Source organism: Limulus polyphemus, unplaced genomic scaffold, assembly GCF_000517525.1.
Source record: "Limulus polyphemus unplaced genomic scaffold, Limulus_polyphemus-2.1.2 Scaffold290, whole genome shotgun sequence".
NCBI lineage: Eukaryota > Metazoa > Arthropoda > Merostomata > Xiphosura > Limulidae > Limulus > Limulus polyphemus.
In genome coordinates, this window is record NW_013665900.1 from 500,275 (window position 1) to 517,552 (window position 17,278).

Here is a 17,278-nt window from a genome sequence, read left to right on the forward strand (position 1 = left end):
ATGTATAATAGTTGAAATGTTACTGTATTTTACTAAATACTAGTCTACTAAAACACACCAAAGAAATGGTTACTTTGTAAAGCCTAAAGGTCAACTATATATTATTGAATGCAGTTTATTTCCTATTTTTTTATGTTGATTACGAGATCGGTCAAATCCATCGAACCCGTAGAGATTTGTTAGTGGAAATAACAGATAAAATATGAAACGTTTGATAACTATCTGGACATTATATAGATTTCGCATGTGAAATTTGAAAATTTTCTGATACATAGAAATATTTTTGATCTTAAAATGAAAATTCCTTTGTGTGTTGGATAGGTAACATGTGAAAAGAAGAAAAAAGGTATAAGAAAAACATTGCTTAACAAATCTTAAGAATTAGTAAAAAAAATTGATATTTTGCGTACGAAAGCATTGTAATGTTAACTGATAATCTGCCAAATTTCGTTAACATACGCTTACTAATTTAAAAGTTATAGCATGAAAACTATAACAAGCACAAAAGGGTTATGAGGTTGGTCCGACAGACCTAGCCCGTGCTGAAAGGGTTATAGTTTACAACTATAAAGTAGGAACAAAATAGAAAAATGTGGAAATATGGTTTGGTAGCTGTCTCGGTCCTTTTTTAATAAATTTTAAGAATTTAACCCCTTAAGAACAAACGGAGCATTTAAAAATTGTTGTTATTGGCTTCAAATATTCGCGCGGGTTATCACAAGGGTTATCTGTAATAGCCATTTCTAATTTGGAACTGATAGGCTACAGGGAAGGCAGCTATGCAACAGTATCCATCGCCAACTCTTAGACCACTTTTGTCTGATAGAAAAGAACTTGGCCGTTTCTCTTACAACGCGTTCACGACCCTAAAGTGCGGAGCACGATTTTGCAGTAACGAAACGCGAAATCTTGTATTTATACTCTGGTACGTTTGAATAGTAAGAAAAATAAAATCGGATCATTACATCCTATTCATGCAGTTCATTATCCCTAGCACCAAAATTTCTCGTATCATCATGCATACGCGTTTTTAGTTATTCGTGGTCTTATGGACACATGAGTGGAAACCATATACACAGCTTCTTCACTTTTTGGACATATTGTTTACAAGTGTACTGATTTTTCTATAAGTTGTAGTTTATCTATAAGTATCTGTTTGTTTGTAATACTTGTTTAATAATTTCTAACAAGAACAATTAGCTGACATTAACAGAAAGATAATCATGCCCAGTTGATATTTGTAGTACCAGGTCTCATTAGCCCAGTTAGGTCAATGATAAAGAATGCTATCCCGTGTACATTTTGAAAGTGTGTTTCATATTTTCTTTGTAACTAGCGTTGTTTAATCTTAATTTTTACTCCTTCACTATGAAAAATGTTGGAATTTGGAGTTTTCAACCTGAGCGACACCTTATACGTACGTTGGTTAAACGTCCCTAGAATTTAGGTATAGTTGGCTAAAAGTCCCTAGGATTCAGGCATTGTTAGTTAAACGTCCCTAGGATTCAGATATAGTTGTTCTTAATCTTGAGTTACTGACATGATAGCCAGCCAGTAGCGCCCGCCACCACGGTGAGTTGTCTGGCTCTTTGAATCAAATTACGGAATGGACTTTGATAAAGCGTCCTAAGCTGATGGAGAGCGTATTCAGTGGCAACATGTTTCGAGCCCCGTAACCTACAATCTGCAGCCCGAAACACTAACAATTATGTCATCCCAGGCCCGTTTTGTGAAAGAAAGTTTGATATATTCTTTGGAATTACAGTCTTTGTCAGACTTAGTTTTTATTCTATTCATATCTCAAAACCAATATTAAAGTCTGTTTAGAAACACTAAAACTGAAAAGCTGAAAATCAAATGGATAAATGGTGGGAATTTCAAGATATTGAGTAAATTATATTAGGTAATTAGAAATGCTTTAATTTTTCGACTAGTAAAATTCTACTTGTGATTTTGGGGCGTGGATTAGTCCTTAGGTAGAGCTCTGGATTTCAGAGCTGACGAGACGGGTTCGATTCCTTGATATAATATAAAACTTTCCCTGCACTTTAAGCTGTGAATGCGTTATAAGAGTGACAGTCAATCCTTTAGTGTGGATGGTAAGCAGTAGGATGCTGCCGACTTTCTGCTTTCCATTTGGTCAGTAGTTTAATAATAGGAATGGTGGAAAATAGCCATAATAGCTTCTCCATAAATGCAAGATACAAATACTTGTGATATATGTACAGAGGATTGAATGCGTTATATTAAAGTGATTATAAATCTGCAAATCATCAAATCAACCACAGCCAATATAAAGTCTCAGCAAAACGGCATGTATTAGAACTGCATATTGACATTGTTTGATGCCGCTGAAAATTTATTGCTTTTTAAAAGAGTATGTAGCAGTCGTTTTCGACACAAAATATTATTAAACTCAGATTGGGGATTTCGAATTTCCAAGACGGTGATATCCCTTTTATTTAACAGCATTAGGAAACAAAGGAATATTGGTCAACTTGGGGAAACCGGAGCATCCAGAAAAAGACATGCAATTAGTCGTACTCTAACCGTATTATGCAAAGTTGTGGTGTTTTGCATGGGCGAGAATCCATGAACACAGAGATTATTGACAGAAACTGCCCACGTGCCCCAAGTAATAGTATGCAACGTAACCAAGAAGGATCTCCGTCTGTAAAAGCGACACAAGTCACGTGTACGCAAACTGCTTCCATGACATATCCTCAACCGTCGCATAATTCAAGCAGCTGAAGTATTCATGGTATTCTATACGAATACATACAGATTAAGTATGCGATCGGACTGTTGAAAAGGTCGCTGGAAAACTGTCATCTTCGTACAGTACATGGCTTATGGAAAATTTGCAAGTAAGAGGGATGTGTTTTAGACTGTGCTTTTTGCAATGGGAACTACACGTCAGAGCTATTGTTAAGATAAATGGTCAATAGAGCATGACCAGTCGTGACGAGGTGGACTGTGACGACGTGGTGAGACTCGAAAATCGTTTTAAGATAATGTACTCAACTTTTGTATTTTAACCTGCTCTTTTTAACAATGGCTTCAGTTTCGTATCCAAAAACTCTGAATAATTATAGAAAAACATGCATATATATATATTTCACTGATATTTTAACATTAGTTTTTTCTAGTAACACCAGAATATTTTAATGCTTGGACAAAGAGGTCACATGACCGGATACTGTGCAGCACTTAGAAGAGATATCTTGGCACCCCAGGGTGTTGGTTTAGAATATTTTGTTTCTCAGGAAAACATTATACTCAGTTTATAAGATAAGGAAGAAATTTTTGTTAGTTTCTTTACTGTTAAGTCCAAAGCTACACATTGGTTGTCTTACCACTGTGCCTCCTAGAGGGAGATACGAAGAAAATGTTGGGAAATTTATTTTTTAATTTATGTAAATATAATATTTTTCTCATATTTTAGTGATCATGTCGACTGCTGTAATCTTCTTCTCTCTATGGGAGCCAACATAACACGAAGGGATGCATTGAATAGAACAGTTCACGACATGGCGGATGAATACTCCCTTGATGAGATCAGGGAACTACTTGATAACTACACTAAACGACTACAAAGGCTACAGAATATATTGTAAAAGGTATTAGAAAGTTTATTTCAGATTACAATAATCTCTATCTATCTATCTATCTATATATATATATATAATAGTACTGTCTATTGTCTGTCCATATGACTACTTCGCAGGGTGTGAATGTATCTTCACCAAATTTGGCATGAAGATTTGTTAGTTCCGTGCAGAGATACATGCAAATGTTCAGTTTTGCATTTTGTGTTTTGCGAATTTTATGGGCGTTTTTTACAACTACTTCGCCCCCTGCAAACTTGCGGTTTCACATTTTATGTTTTGTGGCTTTTATGTGCGTTTTTTACAATTACACATAATGGAAGTAACTTTTCACGTCCTAAGATAACCTTGTCATTAATCATGAATTTACATAACTTCCGTCCCGGGAACTGGCACTCCAGCTAATATAGACTATTTTATAAAGGTACCAATGAACGCGTTTTTTGAATGCGTATTATCTGGTCCAGGATAAAATTGGTTTATGACTAATTTGATATACAATACCTTCTTTTTTGTCGACACTCGGATATAAATAAGTAATGATGGTAATAATGTAGCATAAGTACCGAATGATGTACTATAAGACTAGATGTACTTCCGCAGGGTCGCTGAAAGTGTTATGTTTCAAAAATAAATAACATCAAAATTAAGAGTAACAAATATTTCTATTTCTTGCTTTTGAAGTTCGTATGTAATGCTTTGTTGTAGCCTACAGAGTGCATAATTCTTCTCGTGCTTCACAGCATGCGTATGTTTTACTGACGTCATTTTAGTGTCTACTGACTGATTGACAAACAACACACTACTATATAGTGGTGCGAGTGGTTAAAACAGGTGACCTCTTCAAGTGGACTTCGGTCCCCTTTTGGGGAATTAATTGGTTGAAGGTGACCAAACATTTATTGATGACGGAAATATTATACGATTAGTTGTAAATATAACCTAATGTGCAAATAGTGAATGATATTAATATGTTGAATATTACAGAGAGTTAACCGCACTTTACAAGAACGATGTCCGTGTCCCGTTATGTTCTTGGAACTATTTCTTTCATCTTCTATAGTGCTCGGTCTGTTAGATATGATTGTGCATTTTACTTAGCACTAATATCCATTGTTACAAGCTTCTGTGAATAACAGAGAAGCCAATTTTAGACCTCACAACTTAATAACTTTCCACAAACCTCCCACTTTACGTAGACGTTGGCGTCCAATCAGCAAAACAAATGCAAGGAAATCCGTTGATGCATAAGTCACGTGACTCTATAGACATGCCAGAGAATCAAAACAAATGCAAGGAAATCCGTTGATGCATAGCCACGTGATTTTATAGACTTGCCAGAGAAGCAAAACAAATGCAAGGAAATCTGTTGATGCATAGTCACGTGACTTTATAGACTTGCCAGAGAAGCAAAACAAATGCAAGGAAATCTGTTGATGTATAGTCACGTGACTTTACAGACATGTCAGAGAAGTGGATATTATGAGCACCTGTCTCATTTTACGTTGCTTGTATAATCGCTGCTGTGGACTTAGGTGTATGTCTTGGTGCTGTTCATACCTACTTGGCGACCTGACTACACTGTGTAGCTAGTTCATTTGACATAACTGGTGTCAATACATTGTTCGATAGTAACTTGAGTTCACCTTTGATTTACTTTTGTCTTTGTGAACACTAAATTTATCACTACATGAAACATTTGAGGCAATCATAAAGTCTGACGAAAAACCTATTGACATTCTCTGTAAACATGTTGGAAAGTCCTTATCAGAGATCGGTCGCCTATTTCTTGTTGTAGTTGTCCACTGTTGCGACAAGCGTCCATGTAATGTATTCCTCATACAGCTTCTGTTTTTTATCAACGTATCTAGTGATAAGCTTCTGCACTTGTAGTTCACGCTCCTGTAGAAAGACAATATCTTTATGAATTAACTCGTACCAAGTTTGCTAGGATCTGTGCAATTCATTAGTAATTACTTTTTAAATGGGAATAAGGGTTCCTTCAACCAGTTTGCGGCATTAATGAGTGTAATGGAGTTATACTTACGTGGTTTTACATCTTCGTAGCTTACACTCTTATAGATGTGCTCTTTGGCTACCAGTTGTTAGTTGTTTGGTCACAGAATACCCTTCCTCAACTAATCTTATCATGGCTGTATTGTACTGGCGAATGGTCGAGAACTCGCCTTTAACCAAATATATGGATGCCAAACTTTCCGCCAATGGCGCAACGGCTTGCAGCTGCAGCGACACGATCGGTGGTGTCAGTTTTTCTCATCCTATAAATGTATATCGTAAACGTTTGTGTATTGTACTAGGGAAGAGTGATTGATCTGCGTATCTATAGACATGACAAGCAACTAGATTGACTGTATACCTATAAATATGAGAAGTTTTCCTGCAAACGTGATAAGTGAGTAAACTGACTGCTTATCTGAAAACGAGCTGCAGGGCATGTTGGAATGTTGTAAATTCTTCTGCGCAGTTTGAAAGTTTACCAAAAGACCTCTTTAAATTATCAAAGCAAAATACTACAACAAACATTAACTTTACGGTACAGTATTTTACTACAATTTCCAAGTGGCCAGCAGAAGAAAAGATCTAAACTCTGTGGCATTACAGTCTAGAGCACGAAGACAGATCTTTTCTTCCTTGAGTAATGGCACAAAGTATTACTATGAAGTATATAACGCAGCTTGGATTAATGCTGGATTATTATGTACTGTATATTGATCCAAATCTCTGTGGCATTACAGTCTAGAGCACGAAGAGTGGATCAATATACAGTACATAATAATCCAGCATTAATCCAAGCTGCGTTATATACTTCATAGTAATACTTTGTGCCATTACGTCAAGCCATTGCAAATGATTAAAAAAAATAATAATAATTTTAACTGAGTTTCATGTTTTTACTTATTGGTAACTTCTCATGTAAGTACGTCGTACTCCTGTACTAATCCAAATTCAAAACTTTGTATAAACTAAGTTCCAGGATTCCTCTTACTGTTAGTTTTCCTACTTAAGGATTTGTTTTCTAACTTATTCTTATTAGTGTTTTTCTAAACAAGCTCATGAATTTGTGTTAACCAAAATCGAGCCTGACATTTGATTTAAATGTTATTGTTGTTTTTACTTTATGTGCTTCTCTTTGTTTCATTCGAAACAAAATCTATTATGTTGAGTAATGTCCTGAATATTCTACCTGTTCATGTATTTCTGTAACAGGCAAAACTGGAAGATTGTAAGTGAAAAAAAAAGGTGCGATTATACAATTTTTATTTTCAAGATATTTCTTGTTGTGCTCCTAAAATCGGGGTGCGTGATAAATATCTTCTTTTTTTACTTCATTACAGGAGGTGTTCCTGAATTTCCTGAAAAACTTAAGATTTTTAAACGCAGAGGAGTTCTATGGTATAAATCATCTTTCCCGCGTGATCTCAGGTGACACTGGGCGTGATTAAAATACAATCAATACAGATTTCGCAATGTCAACTAATGGGTCCGGTTTTAGTTATGTATTTCATAAACTTATCCACCATTCCATGATCTTCCATTATTTCATATTGCCTGATGTTAAAGGATTGAACGTATCTTGGATAAGCTGTATTTGTACTGTATAATGATACAAACTTGTACTATTTTGTAATCGCAAGACTGCGGAAGAACAACAGTTTGCTTAAACACAACAGATAATGATCATTTTGAATTAATGATCAAAATCAAGAATAGATTATTCGTTTTAGGGGTGAAATTCTGCCGGTACTCACCTGTACTGAGTACCGGAACTTATTTTTAAGTCGGTACTAGTACTGGGACTTATTTGAGGTACTTTGTTGTTTTTTATGTTTACACGTTGATTTTTTTATTTTTCAAAAACAGGTCCACTTCCCCAAGCTGAATACCTATAATTTTTTTGAGAATTTCACCCCTGAATTTCGCTTTATGATATTTTATTGAAACAGAAGCGTTTTGAAACATAGTTCTTGTCATTGAAGACAGATACTTAATGTTGCGCTTACTATATTCATTTGAGATTTATTTTAGGCTTTAAAAACCTTTGATTTGTTCAAAAATATTTAGCACCATAAGTTCATTGTTGCCTTTGAAAATTGTATTTGTTCGGAAATACTTAACAACATAAGTTCATTGTTGGCTTTTGAAAGTTTTATTTATTCTTCATTCAGATGAACCTGGCATCTCAAGTTGATTGTTACGTTTCTAAAGCTTTTATTTGTTCGGAAAAATCTACCATCATAACTCCAATGCTGTCTTAAAAAAACAAAAAAACATGTATTTTAGGAATAAGTAGTTCAGTACAGTGCCTTTAGTTCATCGATGTCTTACGAATGTTTTTTGTTGTTGTTTTTTTCCGGTGGTAGCAAGCATTATACCTTCTTATTTGATTTAGTGACTTAAGTTTATTGTTAAATTTCAGATCATCTTTGTACCTGCCTGTATAGGGCGATTGGTTATCTAATATAGTAGGTTATTTAAAATCGAAATATTTAACTAACTTTTATTTACTGGTTTCGTGACATAGATGTCACTCCTTTGGCATATATCTGGAAAAGTAAAGTTAACTTCTATGTATACATATAGAGGCCATGTATGGCCTAGTGGTTAGCGTGCCTGGATTGCGAATCTGAGAGAACAAGGCTTGTGTCCCGTTACCTCTAAAACGCCTTCTACGCTTTAACGGTAGTTTTACCAATACCGTTGGTTAAAATGCTTATTACACATTATATTTACTTTTATGATACGTTTTTATTACGAGGATCATTTCACATTGTTAGCCTAGTATATCGTATCGACTTTGGACTAATCTAAATCTCCTAAGCTAGTCGAACATCATGAGATATTATTGGATTATACGGTCGAGTCGAACTTCATATTATTGGATTAAACGGTCGAAATTATCGCTGTCAGCGAGATTGCCCAAGTGATGAATGAACGCAATGTAATAACTATAAGTAGAAATAGTATATTAAATTATCTTTATTAATTAATGGGTTAATTTTTATTTCTGGCCTGTGTAGATAGTTTCTTTCGTCAGGAGGTAATGATAATTCATTCTTACTTATTCGAAGTAGCGTGTTTTGATGGGTGACCCCGTTGTGAGAGAAAGATAATAAGGATAATTAAAAATTATTCAAAAAACTGTCTATACTGTAGATATGTCTTTATTAGAGGTTTTGTATTGAGGTAAGAGGCTTAAAGTATCGAGGACAGTAAATAAAAAACGACAAATTAAGGGAATTACGGTCTTATTTCTGTAATTAATAGCGAAAACTTTCTTAATGTAAATAAACGTTTTTATCATATAGACGCTTTAAATATATACTCTTTCTAGAATGTATAACGTAATTTATTACTGAGGACAGAGTAATCGTGGCAAGGTTGAATCCCAGAAAGGAAATGTATTCAGTTTTCTAATGGAAAATTCTAAGGTCAAAATGTTTTGTGGGTGTTTAAATTAATGCAGTGCCATTGGTAAAAACAAAATTTAACATTGCATTTAAAATTGATTAAATAACGTGTATAAAACTCTTTAAAAGATCGTCCTCAACCAAGTGATGTTTAGGTAATTTAAGATAATATGTTTTCGTTTTAAGCTTTTATGATTAACAAATAATTTATCGTTATTTTTTGGGCATTATTGTTGTTTGTAGCACAAAGCTACACAAAGGACTGTCTGTGCTCTGCCCATTAGTGGTATCGAAACCCGATTTCTAGCTGTATAAGTCCGCAGACATACCACTATGCTACTGGATGGCGTTTTTTTTGGGGGTGGGGGGGGGTGGAGGGGGCATTGATCTTACAATTACAAGTATAATTCTAAGGTTAGGGTAAAATCGTCTACAAAGTGGACCGATTATTCCAGGACTTAAAGTTTGTTATCTGAGTTTTGTTTTCATTTTTACGTTTCACTCATCGTTATTGATGCCTTTGTATTTTTTTATCTATAGAACATTTTAAATAATATTAATTATTTAATTAAATAATATTGATCAGTATTAATCGCTTTTTAAATCGTTTTCAAAATATTCTTACTAAGGTGTTATGTTTAATGTCATTTATAAACTGTTTTCAAATTTTAAGATTTTGCTTCGTAAATCTTTAACGTTGTTCTTCCCCCTAGAAATTGATGTTAGGAAACTGGTTTTTAAAGTTTATTGTAAAGAAAAGAAACTTACTAGCAAACACCGTTTAAGAAGCTTAGCCAAGAGAAATTAGGCTTATGCTGCTTTAGTACTTAAAATGTAACAGATAATCTTGTGACTCAAGTCTTTTGCTTCACGTGATTACTTTTCACCATTATACGATGCATTATTTTATATGACGAAGTGTTTTTTCATGTTCTTTTATATCAAAGTTCCAATATCAGGGAAATTATGTAAGTAACACGTAAACAAAATTTGCTCGGTTTTTCATAAACCAGGAAAAAGCTCTAAAAATAGAAGTAGCGTTGAGTTTAATTTAAATTTGTAAGATGGGACCCATTAGATGGCATTTCGTTTGAAATTGTGTCTTATCAAATTTGCTGTTTACTTTATTCCGTTGCGTTAAGCACCGTTGATTTTTTGTGATGTTTCATGTCACAACGTCTCAAGTAATGATGTATAAAACTTGTAATCAGGGAGCATTCATCTTCAGCGTCTTTCCTGTCACGTGCATGTAAAACACTCTTGGCGCGTGCTTGCTAACAAGCCGCATTGAACCACTAGTCCTTTGTACCGTAGAAGAGCTTCATCTGTGATATCTTTTTAATGTGGACATCAAGTGCTAAAAGAAGGCAATCACTTACAAAACGTGAGTCTGAACGGGTTGAAATTTAAAAAATACCATGCACGGATTAGGCTTCCTTTATATTGTTGTTTGTTGTAAAGTATTGGTCACTTTTGATAATTCGAGTTAAGGAAGCATCTTTCTTGCTTTAGCAAGTTTTCTTTGTACGGCTTTATAAATAGATTTTCTGAAGTTTTTCTGTGATTGTATCCTTTTAGAATTTACCAGTATATTCGATACTAAAACTTATATGTAAGTTTTTGCATACTTCTCCATCTTACATCTGTAGTTTCAAAAGTAGCAAAGAAAAATATTCTTGTATCGAGGGCTTTCAACTTCACCAAATTTCTTCTTTACACCGAGTCGTGAATGTTTACTCTTATTATTATCTGGTTCCCACGAGCTTTGTACTTTAACAACAATAGCTCTGAAGCACGTCGCTCATTTTGGCCATATTTTTAAGTCCACTAGGCTTAGCCTTCGTATAATGCTGGTGCAATTTTAGACATTGGTCTTTAACCTTCTACTAACATGTGTACATTAGGTACTCACAGTTCCTTGCATTACATAATATTTTTCACTAACTTGGGTACATTTTGGTTCAGTGCGTTATAATAATTAGCTAGATATTAATCGTCAAGTTATTTTTTTCCATACATCAAATCTTAGTCGTCTGTCTGTTGGGGGCTATCTTGATAATAAGGTTAAGAATGTTGATATTCTACATATTATGTTGCTTCGAATGAACTTACTTTCCTGGCTGTAGTAAGCAAGAAGATTACAGGAAATTAAGTATCAAATTATGCTGGGCTTTCAGTAAAATTACATACATTATTCATTTTCTTCAACCAGTTAGTAATCCGTTTTTGCGTTACTGCAAACACAAAGCGTATGGCAGTACGTGTATTGAATCAGACTTACCTAGAAATCGTCTTATAAAAATATAGGTATACATAATAAAATATTTAGAAACTTTAACCCATTAACTGCTGATTCGCCACTTGCGGTACGGTTCACCTCCAGCAGTATACAATGTATGCCTCACAAAAATTCCACACGCATTTAAAAAAAAGGGTTAATACAAAACTAAAAAAACTTAAATAGATTATTATGCATGTAGTATTTTTCCCCAACAGTGAAAGTTAAATCATATATGCTTTGCCCAGTTTAAGTAGTCGTATATTTCAACAAAGCCCTAAAAAGTATGTTTATATCAAATGTTGTGATAGAATTATTTCCCCAATACGTTTATGATAGTTTGCAAAATAAAAAAATCACTCATAATATACTAGAAGCAATATCTTTACTATAGTTCTGAATACAAATGTCAAAAATAAGGTTCTCAAGTTCCGAATAGCGAACTATGTTTGAACTTTATTCAGTCGCGTGTAACACAGTTTATGCTTCAATTGGTCATCATTTCAAAGCAGACTCGTGACTAAGTAATAGCTACTGGTACTACGTGATCAGTGCTAACAACACCAGAGTTGCTATTCACAAGTTATCTACCCAATATAAAAAATTAAATTATGCCACAGCACACGTTGTTGTGCGCTAGCTAGTATAGAAAGAAAACGATCGTTTGGAGATACTACTAAACCAAATATAACTTTAGTTAAAAATCGTAATAACTGTTGGTATTGAATAATTAGCATTTCTATTTATTTTGGCTCCTAATATGAACATTGAATTATGTTTTTCATTTTCCACTACAATAATTTTATTAACAGTATTCCTTGTTTAAAACATCAAGTCCTATAAAATGCTAAATTTCATATTTAAAATCACAGTTCTTTCAGAATTTGTAATTTCACAGCAACAGTAATATTTGTGGTTTTTAGGTGAATTTTGCAAAGCTTTAGATTGTAAACCATGAACTTATGATTTAGTATAACCAGAATTCGCTCAACAACAGATTAACGTGTTACACAAAATAATATTTTCATTTCTAAGCAAGAGAATAACAAATATCGTCTCGGTGGGACAACAGTAAGTGTACTTGACTTACAAAATCCGGGGGTTGTTTTCCCGTGGGGGACAGATCAGATAGCCCAATGTGGCTTTGTCCTAACAAAGAGATAGACCAAAGTTTTTTGTTATAAATATAGTATACAGTGTTTGAGGCATTACTTTAATATTTTTGATATATATTTTTAAATCATTTGGTCTATGGGAGTTTAAAGTTTATGCCTTTTAGAAGTCTCCGTTATCCATACACCAAAGATTTAAAATGAGCATATTATTCATACATATATTATACGATTTCACTTCAATAATGTTAATAGAAAAACTCTTCATATTGCACAAAAAATAGCAATCAATTGAAAAACGAGTGAGGTGTCCCTTCATTTCAATTATTAGAACGCCGTTAAATATAAAACATAGAGTCTACATTTGCTATTATAATCTATTGAAGAATCTGCTAATGAAATGTATAAAGTGAGACACTGCTTGACAGTTTGAAGGTTACTTAAGTCATACTGCAAACAGAATGTCAACGTATAGATTGGATCATTCTTTCACAGTAAAATTCCTTTTCTTCACGTGCTGCCTCCCGCGATTTTAAAATCGTGTACCATACATGGATTTATTGAAGTAAATAGAACTGGTACTAATGGCCTTTATATTGCTACATTAAAGCTAATAATTTCTTTCGTGTTTCCAATGTATATATATATGAGTAAAATAGGTTATACTATTGTACAGGTTACTATATTAATTCTGGAAATATCATATAGAACGGCTATTTTATGTGAAATGTATTTGTGTGATTTTGTAAAAGTATTGGAGTAATTACTAATAATACTGACTTTGTCTCAGATATTGTGGGTTTATTATATTTACCAACGTATTCACATACGTCTTTGTGATGCGAATGAGATGACCGTAAAATGTAAGATTTACTGATGGTTATATCGAATGATCTCGGAAAAAATCAAATGTTGTCTCAAAAAGTTTTGCAAAAATCTCATGAACATTAAAACTGTCAAAACATCACACACAGTGAGTGCTATACTTGGCAGCAAATATTATTGTCCCTTAAAACCCAGAGCTTTTGTCGAGGTGTACTAAGTACATTGTTAAACACAGGGCGATGGTATTTATTATATCCTCTTGTGTTGTCCTGATGTTTTATATCGAGTTATAATTAACTGATGCCCCGTTAAATCTGGTCTCTTGGCGTTATGCATTCTAGCTTATATGTGATGTCAGTCTGATAAAATGTAAAGTAGATATTTTTTGTAACGTAATAAATATGCGAAGAATTGTACACTATGCCATGTTGGCACAAAACTCCTAAACTCACGAAATATTAAACAAGTGAATTTAATTACAGTTTTTTATCAAATTATCTTATAATTCCAAGGTGAAAATAGTACACGACTTTAAGCATGTCAAATCTTTGAAAATTGTATTTAGTGAATTATTATAGCTAGTCTGATTTTTGTTGTTGTTGCCATTACTATTTTAATCCTCGAAATTTTTATTCCTTTAAATAATACATATATGCGCGTTTTAACATAAATATTAAATTTGAAATAAGCTGTTTGTTTTTCGTTTAAAAAAGACGAAAAATATTGTATATATATAGGTTGATTTAATCTTCTCTGCTTCATTAACTGTGACGTTTTCTTTTGTGATGTCATTAACGTTTAAAGAACGTATGGAAGTAATCCTGTAGTAGCACTGTGTCGTGATATCGACAGTGCACATTTCGAACAATTGTAAGACCAGGACTTGAAAAAAAAAACACGGTGGTTTACGGTCTTTACTGCTCCTCTATTTGATTTGAGTACCCATTGAAAATTTCAGTCAAAAATATTACTTAGGGATAGCATTTATAACTGTATTAAGCAACACATAACTGAATAAGTATTATATGCCATCTAAATAGCAAAGTAGTTATTCGAACTGTTGAATGATTGAGTTCAAAAAACTAAAATTATTTAAACATGATGAGACATGTCCAGTCATCGTGAGACGTGTCCAGTGTACGTTTACAATCACTTAAATGTGCCTTTGCACCATTTACTACTCGAGTGATAAAATACCTTAGAAATGTTAACGTTTAGTAAATTTATATGTGTATATCTAAAAATAAACTCGTATCATTCTTCCACAATATGAATTTCTTTTCTTATACGCCACCTTACGCGATTTAACAATCTTGTACCGTGCATGGATTTATTGAAATATACAGCACTGGTACTATGGAGCTATATATTGTTATAGTAAAACTAATAATTTTGTTCATTTTCCAATATCTATATACATAGATGTAGATATGTGTAAAATTAATTATGTTATTGTACAGGTTAACATATTAATTCCTGAAATATCATCTTGGACAGCTGTTTCATGTCAAATGTATTTGTGTGTTTATATAAAAGATTTGAAATAATTCTTAATACTGTTAGTACTATTTGACGTTGAGTACTACAAATATTGTTTTTCTCCAATGTGTTCCTATATTTCTTTGTGATGTGAATGTGACGACTGAAACGTCTAACTAGCTTTAAAAGGAAACTTTTTGAAAAGGAAAAAAATCGATGCGGCATCTCGTGGTACAAATAATTATGATGCTGAGAAAGCATATAGAATCACAAACTAGGGTTAATCACAATTGCAAAAACTAGATTATACAATGCTTCGAAAAATTCACAGAAAGTCAGCCCTGATGAAACAACCTAACTTTAAGGAATAATTATATATTGAATTACCAAATAAAACTTGATTGTGCTTATGTTCAGAAAGAAAACTGCTATCAAAAAAACATATCAGTTATCCGTACCAGGTACCGCTAAAACAACTGTTGTCACAGTTTCTTACAGGAATACCCTTTAATTTGATATTGTTGGTTAATGAAATAAATCTGTTCGTTTTTTGCACACTCTCTGCCTTAATATTTTGCACAAAGGTATTATCACGTTGTAAAATCTTTTTCAGATAATAAAATAAAGTTTTTCTCTAACAAGAAGTATTTCGATTATCTGTTTTATTTTAAACTTATTTAAAACTACATTAAAAGTCACCCGGCATGGCCAGGTGGTTACGACACTCGACTCGCAATCTGAGGGTCGCGGGTTTGAATCCCCGTCACACCAAACATGCTCTCCCTTTCAGCCGTGGGGGCGTTATAATGTGACGGTCAACCCCACTATTCGTTGGTAAAAGAGTAGCCCAAGAGTTGGCGGGGGGTGGTGATGACTAGTTGCCTTCTCTCTAGTCCTACACTGCTAAAGTAGGGACGGCTAGCGCAGATAGCCCTCGTGTAGCTTTGCGCGAAATTAAAAACAAACAAAACATATCAAAAGTATTACCCTAAACTGGGTTATCAAGATCACCAGCTGACAAAGAACTTCTTGGCATTAATATTGTTACCTTAAATTGACATATCATACTGATCAGCAGATTTTTTAAAATTTTTTTTTTACTTTTCGATAGTTTGCAGGATACAGTCTCAACAAACTTGTGTTAATAACTTACCTTAAATTAACATATCATACTGATTAGTAGATTTTGTTTTACTTTTCGATAGTTTGCTGGATATAGTCTCAGCAAAATTGTAATAATAACAAAAAATGGGGAAATGTTATCGTGTGTTGTAGCGCATAAAATAAAACATACACTAATGTACCAATTTATATACCTATAAGAGTTTGAATTTAATTATTGTAAATTTTAACAAGGTGGTTTGATTATATGAAAGATTCTACTAATGAGAAAAAGACCAAACCAAAGCGTAAAATTGCTCTAATATGTTCTAACAAAAAATCGGTTAATTAGTAAGTTTTGCTAAAACGCCAAGTCGAACAGTTTCTACCAACTTTGTGTATAATGGTTTGGTTTGAATTTTGCGCAAAACTACACGAGGGATATCTGCGCTAGCCCTCTCTAATTTAGCAGTGAAAAACTAGAGCAACTAGTCATCACCACCCACCGCCAACTCTTGGGTTACTCTTTTACCAACGAACAGTGGGATTTACCGACCGTTATAATGCCCCCTTGTGTATAATGAATCATGCGAGTGGTGCTTTAACGTTACTAGTAGAAATATCTTTATCATTAACACATAACTAAACATTATTGCAATATTTTAGAATGATATATACTAAAACAAATCTGTCAATTAATAATTTAATGTATTCTTATCATTATATTTTAGTCTTGTGTTTTGGTTGGTGACATTAAGTATTTTAATTTATAAGTTACTTTTTAATTCTTATCTATACAATTAGCTTACTTTTGGTTAGACGTTATTCATGATAGATGTGGAAATTGAGACACTAAACTATTTATATTGATCTCTGACTTCTATTCGCAGGCTATATTGATGGAACAAATATTAATATCATCTGTAAGGAACTTTAGTAGTTGTAAAGACGTATCTTGTAAGCCCCTCTAATGATTTATTTATTAATATTTTGTATAAAAAATTCAAGAAAATATTTAATATCTTATAACACCTTCAGAGTACAAGACGTGTAAGCATATCTAATTCAAACAACATTATCAACCAATCAATGTAAATTTCATCTGTTGTTAATTAATCAACTATATTAGCTGGTGGCATCCGAAATAGGGAATATATGGAATATTGCTCGCAGCACGTTTTCTGACAAGTTTAAGTTTGTCCTTTTTGTTTTAGAATTAATAATACCTCTACTGTATGCAAGTTCCAAGTTGGTGTTCCAGAGTAAGCTTTAATACAACAATTTTTTTATCTGAACATCTAGGTCCGGCATGGCCAGGTGGTTAGGATGCTCGACTCGCAATCTGTGGGTCACACCAAACATGCTCGCCCTTTCAGGGGCGTTATAATGTGACGGTCAATCCCATTATTCGTTGGTAAAATAGTCGTCCAAGAGTTGGCGGTGGTG

At 33.5% G+C, this 17,278-nt stretch overlaps 1 protein-coding gene across 1 annotated transcript in view; it reads left to right on the plus strand.

The window, feature by feature from the left end:
* The window catches only part of LOC106457085 (protein HOS4-like), a 32,327-nt gene extending 28,710 nt beyond the window's left edge, over window positions 1-3,617 (plus strand). Inside the window, exon 9 of the mRNA XM_022382904.1 lies at window positions 3,446-3,617. Coding sequence (XP_022238612.1) covers window positions 3,446-3,617 — 172 coding nt within the window. The remainder of the gene's footprint in view (window positions 1-3,445) is intronic.
* The last annotated feature ends 13,661 nt before the right edge of the window (window positions 3,618-17,278 follow it).